At 40.0% G+C, this 17,010-nt stretch overlaps 1 protein-coding gene across 3 annotated transcripts in view; it reads left to right on the top strand.

Annotated features, from left to right (window-relative positions):
* The window catches only part of LOC134817603 (cilia- and flagella-associated protein 69-like), a 43,702-nt gene that overhangs the window by 12,853 nt on the left and 13,839 nt on the right, over positions 1-17,010 (top strand). For 2 of the 3 annotated variants that reach the window (XM_063826841.1, XM_063826834.1), the window contains exons 6-16: positions 464-559; positions 892-1,038; positions 2,136-2,220; positions 3,990-4,053; positions 4,497-4,531; positions 6,801-6,866; positions 11,124-11,233; positions 11,591-11,634; positions 11,905-11,982; positions 12,526-12,636; positions 15,181-15,286. In XM_063826841.1, the coding sequence (XP_063682911.1) occupies positions 464-559; positions 892-1,038; positions 2,136-2,220; positions 3,990-4,053; positions 4,497-4,531; positions 6,801-6,866; positions 11,124-11,233; positions 11,591-11,634; positions 11,905-11,982; positions 12,526-12,636; positions 15,181-15,286 (942 nt within the window). Of the gene's footprint in view, positions 1-463; positions 560-891; positions 1,039-2,135; positions 2,221-3,989; positions 4,054-4,496; positions 4,532-6,800; positions 6,867-11,123; positions 11,234-11,590; positions 11,635-11,904; positions 11,983-12,525; positions 12,637-15,180; positions 15,335-17,010 lie in introns of all 3 variants that reach the window. The other variant, XM_063826824.1, reaches the window with a different exon arrangement.

Here is a 17,010-nt window from a genome sequence, read left to right as displayed (position 1 = left end):
CTCTCATTGATAAGTCACTGAAAAACGAACCAAATAAAGATACATTCCGATCCAAACATCACTGGTCAAAAACAAAACTAAGAATATTAAAACAATTGAAAAATGTAACCAACATGTTACAAAGTTCACACTTGGTAACCAACTCAGTTACTATCTCAGCAACCAACTCAGTTACTATCTCAGTAACCAACTCAGTTACTATCTCAGTAACCAACTCAGTTACTATCTCAGTAACCAACTCAGTTACTATCTCAGTAACCAACTCAGTTACTATCTCAGCAACCAACTCAGTTACTATCTCAGTAACCAACTCAGTTACTATCTCAGCAACCAACTCAGTTACTATCTCAGTAACCAACTCAGTTACTATCTCAGTAACCAACTCAGTTACTATCTCAGCAACCAACTCAGTTACTATCTCAGCAACCAACTCAGTAAACAATTTATATAATCTTATTTTCAGTGAGACTGATAGAGCTGCCGAAGCCTATGGTACAGATAGCAGTGACACACTGTATTGGTAGTCTCTACTGCACTCCGGTTCCTATCTATAATGACGGTAAATGACAACTTTGGAGCTCCTTATGTTTAAAAGAAACAGCTCAAGATATAATTTGTTACCATCTATTGATTCTATTTATACTCAGGTGTCTTAAAATAAGGTGCGGTTGATTTTAATAACGAGCCACGCCTTTAAGTTTACGACCCCTGCTGCACGCAACACGACACACAAAGATATGAGCTGTTTAACCGTACGCGGAGACTGCGCAGACCTAGAGGCTCTGCGCAACCGCGCCACCAGCAATCACCGATCACTATGGTTACCACTCATTAAAATACTTTTTACTTAGGAAACTTAAACGCAAGTTACCAAGGTTACTATATACCCAGGACCACAAGCATGTAGACACGAGCTGAACATCAAGGCAATAGAGGACAGCAACGTGGTCAAGATATTCGCTTCAGAGCTCAAGAAAATGGAGGACGACACTGTGTACCAGGAAATCCTGCACCTCCTCCTCTTTCTCAGTCTCTCGTGTGAGTTGACATGTCCTCTTATATTGATGATACTCAGGTTACGTTGCTAACCATGTTAAAGACGTGCGACTTTAACAGATTTTGTTGCCATGTAAAAGTAAATGTTAAGGTAATCGTGGGAATGCTGTGGTCGGAGGTTGGAGGTGTTGGTAGTTGGGGGTGTTGGTAGTTGGGGGTGTTGGTAGGACGTCGTGGGAGTCCTGACATTTGTTTTGTCCAGAGTTGATTGAGAATTAGAAAACTGGATTTACAAAATATTTGACAAGTATGAGATAAGTAAGAGCCTTATTATTATTATTAGCTGTATTTTTGCATATAATGATAATGAGCACGAAAATTAAGATATGATATACCCTTGATTACAGGCTATTTTACAAAGACCCAGACTATTTTGCAAAGTTAATAGGGTATAGAAATTGAAATATAATAGGATTTACTGGTTACAAATAGCATGTAAATAAAATAGGCCTGATTTACGGAGCATTTAACAGTTTACTAGTGCAGTTGAGCTCTTTTAAAATCTAAACTAATTTTAAATATGCAAAAGAAGGCGGAGCAACTCACGAATTTACCAAGTTACCACATAGCGCATCAAATTTATAAAGAGTTAAGGTTTAGGCTGTCAGGGCCACTATTTGCCTGGAGCGAAATTATTTTCGGTATAGATTACATGGTCCATGAAATCGTGACGGGAACCCATATTTAGGATTAGTGCTGCGTTGTACTTCCAAATAATCGGAGTTACTGTAATTTGGTATCTGCGAAGTAAACGTGAAGAGCGGGGGGTTTAGGTAAAGAAGTGGGTTTAGTAATAGCCCTTATTTACTTGGCGGCAAGAGATCTAAAGATAACAGTAACGTGCTTTATTCCTTATATTTTAACGCAAATATCATCATTAAAGCCGTGGAAATGAAATGAAATGAAGTAGAGTAGAGTAGAGTATTTATACTCCTCTCATAAAAAACATAAAATATCGAGGAATATATATAAATTGTCGGTGTCAGCCCAGCTCTTTGAAAATTTACAAGTGAGAAAAAAACTTAACTAATAGTTTAAAATAAAGATTGTACATTTACTGAACATTGTCACTTTTTCAGCGAGTAATTGTGACTGTTTGCTGGATATGGATATAATATCCGTGATCTCAAAGAACATGGTCGGAGCGTGTGGGTCAAGTAACAGGTAAGCTCTTCACACTGACACAAAATTACCAAAACGAAAGCTTAAAGTGTACCTAATACCTAGTGGTGCACTATTTTTTCTACCCTGAAGGTAAATGCCAAATGCCAAAAACATTTAGTGGACCGTAGAGGTTCACCAATCCGGTAGATAGGGCTTCAGAAACTTATTATTCGATAGAAAGTCGAGGTCCATCCGATGATGAGGGGTTTCAGGTCCTGTCACGAAATGGCACAACTTTCAGAACTGCCAAAATTTTACCATCGCAAGACAAGTTGGCAGATTTTGAGGAAAATCCAGGGCTGATTCCGTCTACAGGATTAAAAAGGAAACGGAGAGATGGCGTGACATTATTAAGGAGTAGTTTTATAGGCTCTGCTCTAACTCCTAGTAGATTGGCTCTTTTTAGAGAATTCTGTAATAAAGGGAATCTATTTTCCTCTGTTACAAGTCTAAGTATTGTGTGGAATGTGAAGTTCTTACGACACAATGTCCATGTAACCGTCAAGTGAGACTATTAAAGTCAGTTTTTATCTCCCGATATAAAAATATTATAAGAACAGTGAGGCATTGGATAAAGCAAAGAGCTAGGGGTGAAGTTTGTAGTAGATAAGATTGTCAGTAGTATTCTTACCACCAATTTCCTGTCTATTTCTAGGTAATATCAGCTCAAGTTCCACCCTACTACAACCATGGGCTTGCACGTGTCACACGTGACCTGCACGTGTCACATGTGACCTGCACGGGCATATACCCACGTCCCACCCGCGTCATACCCCATCTTGTACATGCCTCAAGCTGCTTTGCTCCGTATTAGTAAATTGACTGTTTTGGGCGGTTTATGGAATTCTGTTTTTACCTTTTTTCTAAAGGAGGCTGCTTCTGAGGAGAAGTGTTATAATACGGCATATAACGGCACTTCTACCCAATAACTTTACAATGACTGGACATCATACTCATTACTTTGAATATTTTCTAGGCACGAAGAATTTTGGCATAGCTGCACTAGTTAGCTGAGGAGAATGAATGCGTCAACATCAAATGTCTAATTTCCCAAATAACTAATGATTTGAAAAAAATTGTGTTAAAACATTAGTGACAAAACATGCTAAAATGTAGTCCTGGTAAACCAAAGCTATGTAGAATGAGAAGTTGCACTATCTGACTCAAATTCCAGAGTTTTGGAGGGAGCTGCAAACAATGACAGAGCTGGAACGATCAAAAATGATCTAATAATTTTCAAACAGACAGCTAATTAATCGCCAAAGGATTCCTGGGATGTAAAGCTAAATAAAGCTAAGAGTTGCTCTGGTACCAGACTCCGGAACGGGTAGTGGGTACGGGCAGTCCCTTCAAAACAACCTAACCTATACCCTAGTCCCAACCCTAGCCATATAACTAGCAGTATAAGTAGTCAGCTAAGTGTTCAGAAATACAAAGTCCACGCTGTCATCAATCAACACAAGTGATAGCACTAATAATATAAGATACAGCAGGATATCGAGCTAGCAAACATCACACATGTGAAAAATTCAGGACCACAAATCGCTTAAAATGGTCGGCGCAGAGGAAGTACGAGAAAATAACTTATACTAAGTTATGTGAACACATTTTTATCTTACATGTCACAGTACATATTATAATTATTAATATCACAACGCGTGTAACTGTGACGTCGCGTCTTATGTGAAACGTGAGTGTAATTACCGCAATTACCGCACAGTTTCAGATAATTAAAAAGGAATTAAAGTTCAATGTAGATGCTATTTCAGCAAGTTGTTGCAGTTGAGCGTAGAAGTACTGTGGAACGTTATCGAATATGGAAACCCAGACAAGGTAAGATTTGTAAAGGAGTAAAACGACAGTGCAGTCCCCGAGGCTAGATGTTCACAGACAGCACTAGACTCCAGCCGGGCCTTGTTTACTGTAAGATAAACTATAATTATTGAAAAGGCAGCAAAGTAAACACCTTTTCAGCAACAAGGGAAATGAAACACCTTTTCAGACAACTTTCGAGACAACTTTGGATGAATAAGTTCTACAAATAGTCGAGAATTATCTTCAAGACAAATAGATAGTCAAAATTAGTCGAATTAATTTATTTTGTTCCGTCAAAACCTACCCTTATTCGCTGAATCTAATTGATAAAGTTACTTGCATACCATTTTACCGGGACTCTCTTACCTCTTTTTTCGTGCTTAACTTAGCCCAAGCTAGTAACTGTTGTAACTTAGTACATACTCAACGTGCTAGACCTCACAAGATGTTGCATTTTTCAGGTTCAGGACAGATTCGAGACCAGCTCTGTCGTAAAGTGAGTTTGGATACATTAATCGAACTGCTGCTGTTAAGGGGGGTTTCCCGCCCAATTCTCCCCAAATTGTAACCCCCCCGATTAGACGAAGGACCCGAATAGTCAGACCTGTCAATGGTAGACATATGGAGATATCCAATAGTCTGGCACTCTGACTAGGAGGCTATCTGTTAGACCGCATTCTCATTAATATGTAGCCATTTTTATTCGTTTCACTCCTTGTTGTGATGTGTCGTATCAGTATGATGTAGAGCTGTAATATACAGTTATAACGGGGAGGGTCAATCGCTCGATAGCTGTATATTGGAACAGTATAATATCCGGTGCTTTGATCGCAACCTTTAATAAAGATCAAACCGATGGCCTACAAAGCGATCTAAGCTGTGCCGATTAAGCTCTTTTGACTGGTTTAATGTGCTACTAATAAGTCATGACAGGGGGTGGATATTGTTTCTCTGAAGGTGTAACTGAGGGAGCTGTCAAAAGTTGGGCAAGAGACAAGCAAGAGACAATGGGACTAATGTTTGGGTCGTTAGATCTTCAATATAATTTGATGTATGTGGGACCATGTCTCAGATACTTTTTCTTGCATATTATGACAGCTGGCCACTCACCTATCTAATAGCTTTCCACACTCTACAAACATAGGAATCTGTTTCCCTTTGTGTCGCTAGAGTTCCGACTTTGAAACCGATCAGCGGGGTCCTGATTGTATGCAATCCGAGAACTTGGCATGCATTAAAATATGGGAACGTGTAGGTTACCCAGTCTGGGTGATGGGAAGAGGTCCTGAGCCACGAGCGCATCTCCGCATTTTCACACTGTTGTAACATATTTCTCGTGCACTTGCAAAGTTTGTGTTTCATGAGAGGTTTCGGCTTGTTGCTCGTCAAAAGTAGATCCGTCTTGACACGCTGTTTTGGTTGAGAAACTCCCAGGAACTACCCTCAGACTACAATCGAGCCTGCTCAGTGTCATGTGGCAAGAGTTGGTCTGTGGACTAATACTCTTGAACAACTCTTTACTGTTCGCGCTCACGTGCATTATGAAACCTTTGGCCGAGACTTCCTTACAGAGGGCCGTTAAGACAAAAAGAGGTACCGTCCTTCAATACCAGGTCGAGGAGGCCAAGACAAAGGGGTGCACCGTCCTTCAATACCAAGTCGAGGTGGCCAAGGCTAGTGATCATTGTCGCCGAGGTCTGGGCCGAATCTTGTTAAAAGCCAATCTCAAGTTAAGAAATGCTACACATATCATGAGTCGGTAGGTACCAATTACGCGAGCAATTTCATCTCCATTGAGAACCAGGGAACTTGCACCCGGAATATTCTCACCTCATTGGAGATATTTAGTGCAGTGACCTTGGCACCTGAAACAAATGAGCGAGAGATGGTAATACTGAGTCTGCAACACTTCCCGCTCCTTATAATGTAACAAGTGAAGATGTACAAGTAAGGGGGAAGTGTGAATAACCGCCCCACATCTTGTTGACTAGACAGATTGCAACGTATTGCCCCAATCCCTCATCACGCACTCCTACAAAGAGTAAATTAGTCGTCTGATCAGGAGGGGGGCTAGAGAGTAGAGGGGTGTTGTGATACTGCAGTGATGAAAGTTAGCTAGCTTGGTCTTCCTTTTATCACCCCCACCTATCTATACCCCACTACAACAACACTTCAATATTATAATATATGACAACATGATCACACCACCTTTAGGAGCTGTCCAACATTTTCAGAGCGCAGTTCCACAGGACAGGGTCTGTAGTAACAACCTCCTAATTAAAGTATATCTGGGTTAACCCGGAAACGTGGGCACTAAAAAAAACGAGAGCAAATAGCGACTATTATAACTGCTGAGAAGCAAATACCAGCAAACATTGGTTGCTAGAGCCATCTGTGTGATAAAATACCAGTTCCGATGTGACTGTGCGACGCGTGCCGGTAGATTTGAAATTAAGCTAGCTGGAGCGATAAGGCGCCAGACTAACGCAGTCATGTGATACCGTGCTTGTCACTTCCCCCTCAGTTCTGATCGATATTATTAAAGTTTACTCAAAGCAGAAATCATTCATGTTATCATTAGCAAGGGGAATATGTCTGCAAATACCAATCATACTCTCAAAGTCTCATCACAAAAATGCGAGTGTTCAATTAAAATCCCGCCTACACAGAAATGAATATATTCGAATTAATAATCCGGTTATCTTTTTAAATCGTGTAATGACGGAACAACAAAATGTCTCAGTTCTCACCACATATTCCCTCAGATCGCTCTACTACACCTTCTGCCACTTCATCAAAAAAGCAAAGACTAAACAAGATCTTCAATTGCGGTGAGTAAAGTCTGGAATTCTCCGTCTCACGCCACTCAGACCACATGATACATTCCGGGAGTGACATGACAGAGTTTCATAATGTTAATCTCCTCGTTAAAACAAAAATACCACTTCCTCGAGCGGGATGGTAGTCATTCTACCATTCTACCTTACTAGAGCCGAGAGCGTCAGATTTATTGGTGCGTTGTGAGGTGTTGTCAAATTTAAGCTAACCAGATCAACTTTCACAAAAGGCCACTACGTCAACATGGTTTCCGGGCCGGCCACGTTTCTATTATTACTTGCGTATAAGTAGTAAGTACTCCTTACTGTTGATAGATAAAGGCTTTTATCATGCAATAAATTACAAGTTCAGACCATTTTCTAAGAAACACATTGTGCAACTTTGATTCTCAGTAGCAAAGATATGGCTATAATGTTGGCGTCGTTGCAAACTTTTAAATATGCCGATGATTTTGAGATTTTGGCACACCTGCCACATCTATAAACTCCCACGGTTTGTCAACATTTTAAAAGAAGTTTTATCTCTAGAGAACATAACCTTGACACTTTGACAGCTCTAATTTGGAGGTTCTGTAAAAATCAATCCTAAAATAGTGTTATTTCTCCCAACAATGAAAATTCTAATTGCAAACCCGCCACCTCGCAAACCCGTCAAATTCATTTGATCACCCATTAAAAGGATGACTAAGATGTGCGATCTTCTTTGCCAAGTTTGAATGGACGCGTTTCCGTGACTAAGATTACAGCCCAACTTAACTAGGCCACACCATACCATTCAGATATGTGAATTATAATCCTACAATAGAATTATGAAAGGCTAATTAATGTGAATTCCTAACAGTAAAATGGCACTCCTCTTATTACTTTATTATAATTAAAGCTAGCATTAAGAAGGAGCAAGAAGAGAACAGATATCGGATCAGAGAAAACAGATAGAGTACGGGGTACCACGGTGTCATGCACAGTACCTACTCAAGTAATACGATAGCCGTGAAGTAGACCCTTTAAGTACTTAGTACACGGTACTTCTACTTAATTAAATCAGAACAATATCATCCAATTACCATTATCAGTCCCATTAAATTTACCACCCGTGGTGAAAACGCCCTGGACTCGACGCGGAAAAGTGAACTTCTCTAATTTTCATTTGATCAGCCTCGAATGGTTCCCTCTTTCCAGGATCAAATTGCAGTCGCTATTTAACAGGATATACCCTCTGATTTTATCAGGGTTTGAGCTTTTTTCCCGCCATTATTACCCGCATGTTCGGTATTCGGTAATGCCAGCAATATCATCGGACACGAAAGTTAAAAAGTATCAAAGCTAATAAGTAGTACTACAAGGAGAGTCGCCAGTCGGAATAACATTAAACATAACGAACATTCTACCGAACAATTGTCGGGATAGAAATCATGCAATAGTCTGCCAATAAGGTGTTATCATGAGAGTAGAAATGTAACACTGAGAGTTGAAAACAGAGGCAGATACAATGTGATTAAAGTCCGTCCAGTGACTGTCACTGAAATATGTCACATAATTAGAATACTGAACGCGTTAAGAAACTATTTCCTGGACAGGTACCCTTCAATTTAAACAGAAAAACTTTTAGAACAAAGTCAGAAGAAAATTGTGTTAAAGCATAACAAACTCAGGACAAAACACCGTGTTAAAAGCTGAACAAACTCAGAACAAAACTCCGTGTTCCGAACCTGACAGTTGGGCAACTTGAACTACTCGGGCGTGTTTTACTTGCACGACGGGAAAGTGATGACAAAAAGTCCTGTCAATGTTAAGCAGGTCACGTGACTGCTTCTAACTCGATACAATGTTTTAACTCCCGGTGAATTCCTCAACGTCCGAGGTGGTATCACTACACGGAGCACCGAGTGGCTGTGCTAAGCAGGGCCTCCCCCCGGACGAGGCTATAATTCTCTGTTTATCCTTCTTCTGACCACGACACAGAGTATGCGAAAATAAAAATTCTCACCAACATTTTGACGGAATGAATGGTTTCCATGCCTCTACCAGCCCTGTACCAGCCCTGTACCGGCCATATGCCGGCTACTAAAGATCACTGTCTGACGAGAACACGTCCGAATGTTTTGCTGAAAGTTTAGGGAGCCCATTTAACTTCTTTTTAAAAGTCACCTTTGACGTACTAACTCAAAGTCAAACTCTGCAGTACAGATCGAGAGTTGTCCAAATATGCTCTTATATGGACGTGCCCAAATATGGTATGATTAAAATGCCCAAGTGTGGCGGTTTTTTCCTGAAAATATATCTCGTAGTCGCGAGACAAAGATGGCAGATCCGATATTGCACTAAGTGTCGATTGTAAATAAACGCAATTGTAAAAATTTAGAGAAAATATAAGTAGACTTTAAAAAACAAATTTCACGAGCAAACTAAATAAATGCTCTGGTAGCCCACAAAGAAGCACTTAACTCCATTTAAAAGTAACGGTATGTGGCTGAAATCAAATAACGATTTTTATTTTCCATAGTCTCTGCTTGTTGATTGTGCTTTTGTAGACGTGAATTAATCTGATTAGTTTAACAATCTTTAAATAAGCGCCCAATTGAACAATTACTGATCTGTAGAACAATGTAAGCGAGTTGTACTTGTCACAACGCGCTACTTGTGGATTTATGTGGATAAATATAATGTGTTATCAGCGCTGGTGCTAGCGATAGCACTATTGTTTCAATTTTAATTTAATTGCATGCACGGATTGCTGCGTTTACAACTGCCGGTAACATGCAGTCCACATTTAGCTGTGTTTAAATCCTGAAGTATCCTGTGTATCATATGACTCCGACTAGTTTATCATAATAATACTATCTAGCTGATTTTATAGACTTCTCTGTCTATGGTCCCCATTTATCCTTCGGTAAAAGTATGGAAATACAACATTACACTATTCGATATCCATTCGTCAATACTGATCATTTTATTATGAAAGTATTAATAAAAACTAGTCTTGCTCCTTTCCATTAAAAAACCTGATGAAAAATAGTGTTTAGGTAGGTCACAATATAATATGTATTAAGATCGGGCCAATTGTATATCAAAATCGAACCAGAACCTGACCTTGGATTTTGGCATGTGAGCTTTGAACGCAAAAAAATCAGCAATATAAAAGTGTTGTGAATGTTTCAGACAAGTTGTCATTATTTGAGGGTAATCACAATCTGTCAAATTCTGTCACATAGTTGATATACACTGTCCTATTTCCATGTAAGGGAACATCTGTCTCACAAATTCTCGGAAATGCAGAAAATTACGTAATTTTACAACTTGACAGGCTATGCAATATGCATACTGAAACAATCCTGCCGGCAAAGAGTGTTTTACGGACAAATTCTCAGACTCATTGACTATCTGATATCTTTATCCAGATTCCAGTCGGTCTATTACATGAACTTAGTGATTTTTTGACATGATTTTAAAATGGACTCCACTATCATCCACAATTTACTGAAAGTTTAACTCTCACTCTGTGAGACATTAACGACAAGACGTGTCAAAGAATGCAAATAATTAAACAGAAGTCTAAACTGCAGCTAAGTAACTATCTCAGCTCCACAAGTTGCAACAACACTATTAACCACCCAGTAGCGACACTATCAAAGTTAACAGGTTGAAGAGCGACAAAAGTGTTGGTTTCAATTCCATTAGTAGACTTGCAAGAAAAGGGGTGAAAGTATGAACTGTTGACAGTGACTGAGGGAGTAGGAGATACGAGTCCCAGATAGACAGAGCCAGCAGACAGTAGAGTTAACAGTCAACTCTTGTTAAACAGCAGCTCCTGTCCAGCGCTACTTTCTTCCCACTAGCTGATACTAGTGATGTCACAGAATGGCTCGTGACGTCACTGGAATGTCGTGACGTCACTGGAATGTCGTGACGTCACTGGAATTTCGTGACGTCACTAGAATGCTCGGATAACCGTTTAGGACGTCAATCTGTTGCTTAACTTGTATCTCTAACTCCCTAGATGTCTCTTAGTCTTAGTGTCTCTAACTCTCAAGATGTCTCTTAGTGTCTCTAACTCTCAAGATGTCTCTTAGTGTCCCTAACTCTCTAGATGTCTCTAACTCTCTAGATGTCTCTTAGTGTCTCTATCTCTTAAAATTACTATTCCCTGTCTTTACCAAGGTACATGAAACAGGCATTTTACCCCTTCATTCAGAAGTATAGCTCTGAATGAAGGGGTAAAATGCCCGTTCCCTGTATTTCCCTGTGTTTCAGGAACGATGTGATGTCAGTGACGCAAGTTCTAGTGACCCGGTGCCCTAGCGCCCCACTTCTCGAGTGTGGCTTCATTAAAATACTCACTCTGGTAGCCACCAGTTCTGAGGGTATGTCCCTTTGTGTTTGTACGTGTTTTTAATATGGTGGTTGTGGTAAAGGTTGGCTCATGGCTGAATGGGTTACAAATTCTGTGGAAACGCTGCCTGAGATAAAACTCGATCTTTGGGTCGAATTAATTATTAATATTACATTTAATCTGAAAGGTCCGTGTTCAGTTACCATGACTTGATACTACAGAAGTGCCACGACAACTCTTTTTAAAATACCAAGTAATTCATGACCGGCTCGTTGAATGTAGAGCCCCATATTTGCAATGATAATGGTTTCCCTTATAAGATTCGTTCAAATCTAAACACGGATACCGTATTAGGAAATAGCTTGCTAACAAGAAATGAACACCTCAGTAAAAACAACAGACGAGCTAATGAAAGGATTCTCTATGAAGCCGGTCAGTTTAAACCTCCAGTCCTTTATTATAGTCAGACTTTATTATAGTCAGACTGTGGACTAGTTAAACTTTTTACACACCCGACTCAAATATTAGTTCTCACCCAGTTCTTAGCCGGAACATTATTATTTTATGATCATCCACCGATCGCAGCAAATATTTCGTCCAAGGGACAAATCGCTGATCGAGATTACGAACAAGCATGGCCCGAGCAAATTTAAATTGTTACTTAGTTTCTGTCTAAATGACTCAAAACGTATTACTCCCCAGCAAAATGACGACTTTGAGCTAAAGAAGGCGGCCTGGACCACACTCATCGGGCTGGCTGAAAATGACGCCATGAGACAGGTAATAGTACTGAAACTATTTTAAGATATTATCATAGCAAACAATAGCCGCGGGGAAATAAAAGCAATACTGTAACTGTCTACACGACTGTAAAAGAGGGCCTAGTAATGACTTTATGGTATGTGCTCACATAAAATTAAGATAAAGCGTCAATGATCATGGTTATAAGTGTTTTAATGGCCTAATGGCCCACTTTCGCGAGGTTAATTCAAAAATTCCACACAATCCTCAAACAATATGGATCTCATTATTCTAGACGAGGAGGGATATTAAAGAAGTGGTCGTCTCCATGACGACCAGCCTTATCCGATCCCGCACTCTTAACGGTGCATTTAAACAGACTTGTTAGCTGGATTTATCGTATTGCTCGTGTAGAGAAGACTTGTGTCTAGTAGACGTGACTCCTGTCTCATTCACCTTCTCTGTATTCTAGTTCTCAGAACTATAAGCTTCTTCCCTGTTAAAAAAATATGGAAATACCTAAATATGGTAATGCCCAAATATGGTAATGCCCAAATATGTTAACGCTGTCCCCGCTGTCAGGTGATGATTGACGTGGGACTGCTGACGGCGCTGTTCGATTACGTAAAGCCAAACGACAGTGTGTGCAGTGTGGAATGGACGAGTGCTCAGTATGAAGAACTTCAACTTCAGGTCAGATCTGCCGAAATACAGTTTACTCTTCAAACATTGCTACAACTTCAAATGTTTTGCTACAACTTCAAAACTGGTAGCTCCATGGTTGTCACCATAGAATTTAGTAATCTGATATGTGATGTCAAGTTGTGTTAGGGATACGTGTTATACTTGCAGTACTATAGACTTCGTAATAAGGCGTTCTTGGTAAGGCGTTATTCTGTACTAGAATGCCCTAAGAATGTGTAATTTTAAGGATGCACCAAGAAAACTATGAAGCTGAGATTCAGTCTCAGTAATCATGAGAGGATCCAATGAAGATGCGATTGAAATGGGGCACGATGCACGTGTAACCGAGTCTAGTTGCAATAATTCCGTTTTTTCTTTACCGTCCAATTGAACCCTAGTCAAGTTGTAAACCCCAATTATGTGACCTGTCATACTCCCTAATACAGGACAATAGTTAATGGAATTGTAGTCAGTACTCTAGTCTTCATAGTACTTAGTAAAATGCTTAATAAAATCTAGTGTTAGTTAAGGCCAGATGGGGGGGGTGGGGGTAAAAATAAATTGTTCAGTTTTCACATAATTTGTGATAGAGCTGCTGGAGACGAAAAATTAGAAAAAGCCGGATCGAAATCTGACTTTACGTTCCTGAGATTTCGCGCGCCAAAGTTTGGGGTTTACCTGTAAATGTAATTACTAGTAAAACTGGGACTTTAAACAGCTAGATAACTTTTATAACCTTTCGGTTTCTTAGTTGAGAAAACCAGCTACTTCCTAATCTTGAAGTTTGGTACAGTGGTTCTTTGGAATAGTATCTAGAAAAGTGATATAGCGACTTCTTTTATTCGACTCGGTTCACGAATTATGAGGTTAACCATTTCAAAAAAGCAGCTTCGTCTCCAGAAGCTTATGTGAAAACTGAAAAATGTATGTCCCCCCCCCCCCCCCCTCTCCCTCTCCCTGGCCTTAATTGCACTATACGCTAAGTATTCTGTAGTTAATACTTGCTAATAAAAATATTGTGTTGTTAATGCTCCCATTCATTCGATCAGTAGACAAGTGCTGGATAACTTTCTGTCCTCACCATGCACTGTAACCTCAACACGAGAATATTTACTCAGAGAATACTAGAGTTCTTCTTAAACCACAACACTTGTTGCTCGTAAAAACCACGAGAAGGACCACATACTCATGATCAACAATCACTTTAAAGTACACTTTAAAATACACCACAAACACATATTAATGAGAAATACAGTTATGTAATTCCTGGTAATAGATCGGTATAGAATGTTGAAGAAGAATTTTAGTGTGCCAGAAAATCAGATTTAATCAAACAAAATAAAATCATACTCCTGGTTTTTAAAAATAATCTTAAGACAAGGAAGTTGAGGAAACTTACTTTTTCCGAGAAATCCACCAAATTAAGCCTTATTTGCAAATTTGTTAGATTACGATCAAGATAAATCCTCACAACAACTGAAGACTGATAGAAATGAGATAAAATGGTGGGAAAAATAATATTGTTAATATTAATGATAATAAGTTAAAAGTAACATAATTATTAAAAGAATTCTAGGTCAAAGTTTGACAGATTACAAACTTTATTACACAGCTGAAATTGATAGGTTAATGTAACGGCCTACAAGTCAAAGGTTGACTCGTTTAGGACTGACTTGTCAAAAGATCGGACAAAAGTAGAGTATGTGTGACCATCAAGGGATAAAATAAAAGAAACTTAACGACTCATCGAAAGATCAAACAACTGAATGATCGATTACTCGAAGTACCGACTACAAAGTTACGCCTGGTGAAGTTAATGAAGTGTTTAAGTGATCTGATGTAGGGAGCTAGCACTACAGTACGACCTACTTCAGTAGCAGAGGACACCTAATTAGTACAAACTACAAAGCAAAAAGAACTGTTTGTGTCAAGAAGACAGCTTTACAACGTACCATTACGGGAAACTAAGTAGGGAAACCCCAGTAACGCGTCTTATTCATCAGTTTTTATTTGCATAAATGTAAGAAACCCCCTTCTGCGTGAGAGGGAACAATGGTAAATGTCATGGATCACAGCTGCGGAGAGAGGGAGAGAGAGGGCAGGTGTCGTAGGACATGTCACACAGGACGACATCTACACGACAATTACACTGCAAGCTCTCTCCCTCCCCACCCTACAGCGACATATCCGACAAACACACCGACTACACAGAGCGCAGCTTAGACCTGAGACAACGAGTCACGAATTCCTGGCTTGGTAACAACAGGGTAGATTTTAAACACCAGTAATTCGTCTGAAGCCTTGATAGGTGTTGATGGGGTGACATGACACCGGGTTCGGTGGTAAGATAATGGTTTATTGTCAGGGGCTCTCTCCGCGTCAAACAATCATCACCAGATCACAGGATCTAATACCAAGGCAATCGTGTGGTGGGGACGTTGTGTGAATTACCCAGCTTCAAACCCACAAATTATGTACCGTAAAACGGAAAATTGTGCACTGCGTGAAACTGACTCCAGTACGATGGAAGTAACTAAAACTTACTATTTACAGGCACTGTCGAGTCTAGAAACCCTGTCGCCCCTGTGTCTGGAGGAATACATGAGAGGACACGGCAACACAAGACTTATAATGTTACTGGAGTGGGCGTGTCTGGACTGTAAGTCTCGCCACATCACCAACTCACTCACCACACCCACCGACACAGGTCACTAAACGGTTACTATATAGTTACTATACGGTTACTATACGGTTACTATACGGTTACTATATGGTTACTATATGTTACTATACGGTTACTATACGGTTACTATACGGTTACTATACGGTTACTATACGGTTACTATACGGTTACTATATGGTTACTATAATACAAATTGAAACGACTGGTTGAGTCAAACAATTGTTTCAATCATGAAAGTCACTGATGATATCATGCTTTCATGATTGAAACAATTGTTTGACTCAACCAGTCGTTTCAATTTGTATCTAGCTCTCGGCTTGCCGAATGAGCACTGTCAGCAGACGACACCACCCACAATTGGTTACTATAATATATATATGGTTAATATACGGTTACTTACACGGTTACTATACGGTTACTATACGGTTACTATACGATGAATATACGGTGACTAGAGGGTCACCATTGAATACGGGAAATCGTACGGGAAACTGTAAGGTTACTACATAATATATGATTAACTGGGAGTTACTATTCTGCTCCTAACGGCCACTATAATACGCGGCCATTGTACTGTCACCATACAGTCATTTCACGGCTACAAATACGGCTTCAATATAAGAAACTCATCATTTACATTTACAACTGGTTGTGATTATTAGGGAAACTGGAATTAATAATTTTTTTTTCAGCAATGTTAAGTGTTGTGTAAAAATGTCAAACAGTATATAAATATCTCCGGGATTTCGACGCGGGATCATATTATCACTCAGCCCGGCCCGCTGTTAGATAAACATCTCAAGGTGATATCATCCCGCCCCGGAAATTTGTATAAACCCGGCCCGCTTTTTAGTCGTAACTGATGTTTATCATTCAATTCTCCGACTTACAATAATCAATGATACTGCTGATTAGAACTCGATAATAGTAGAACAGTTAGACGCGCGATCACGTGGGCGCGTCACGTGCGTACCACGTGCCACCAATAGCATACGCCGAGTCTATACCACGTGACACGAAAGCGCACCACGTGATATGAAACATCGTAACCGTCCACTTCTTTTAGTTGTGGACACAACAAGAAAATTGAGAATAATCTTGTGCGAGGGTAGGGACCCAGATGTCGTTTCTAACCCAAATAAACTTTAAGGAGGCTTCTCATCAGTAGCCGCACCTCCTTACTCGGTTTCTGAACTGGAATTCTATGGGCTTCCAGACGGCCAGACCGAGTATTACCATCCCATCCTTCTAGAGTTCATCACAAGTAGCACCCACCTTGAAGATCTTTGACACCCAGACACACCCCATTGGCGAACAAACTTTGGATATAATCTTACATGCTCCCGAAGGAATCCCTGGTTTATGGTCTTTCTCATCGTCACCAGCACTTTCACTAGGTCACCAGCTCTTTCACTGAAGTCATCAGCCCTTTCACTGAAGTCATCAGATGTGACTCTGATCAACGGTATAGTTGTGGACACAACAAGAAAATTGAGAATAATCTTGTGCGAGGGTAGGGACCCAGATGTCGTTTCTAACCATCATCCCGCCCCGGAAATTTGTATAAACCCGGCCCGCTTTTTAGTCGTAACTGATGTTTATCATTCAATTCTCCGACTTACAATAATCAATGATACTGCTGATTAGAACTCGATAATAGTAGAACAGTTAGACGCGCGATCACGTGGGCGCGTCACGTG

Source organism: Bolinopsis microptera, chromosome 1 (assembly GCF_026151205.1).
Source record: "Bolinopsis microptera isolate Bmic1 chromosome 1, MBARI_Bmic_1.0, whole genome shotgun sequence".
Classification (NCBI taxonomy): domain Eukaryota; kingdom Metazoa; phylum Ctenophora; class Tentaculata; order Lobata; family Bolinopsidae; genus Bolinopsis; species Bolinopsis microptera.
This window is presented reverse-complemented; position numbering and strand designations above follow the sequence as displayed.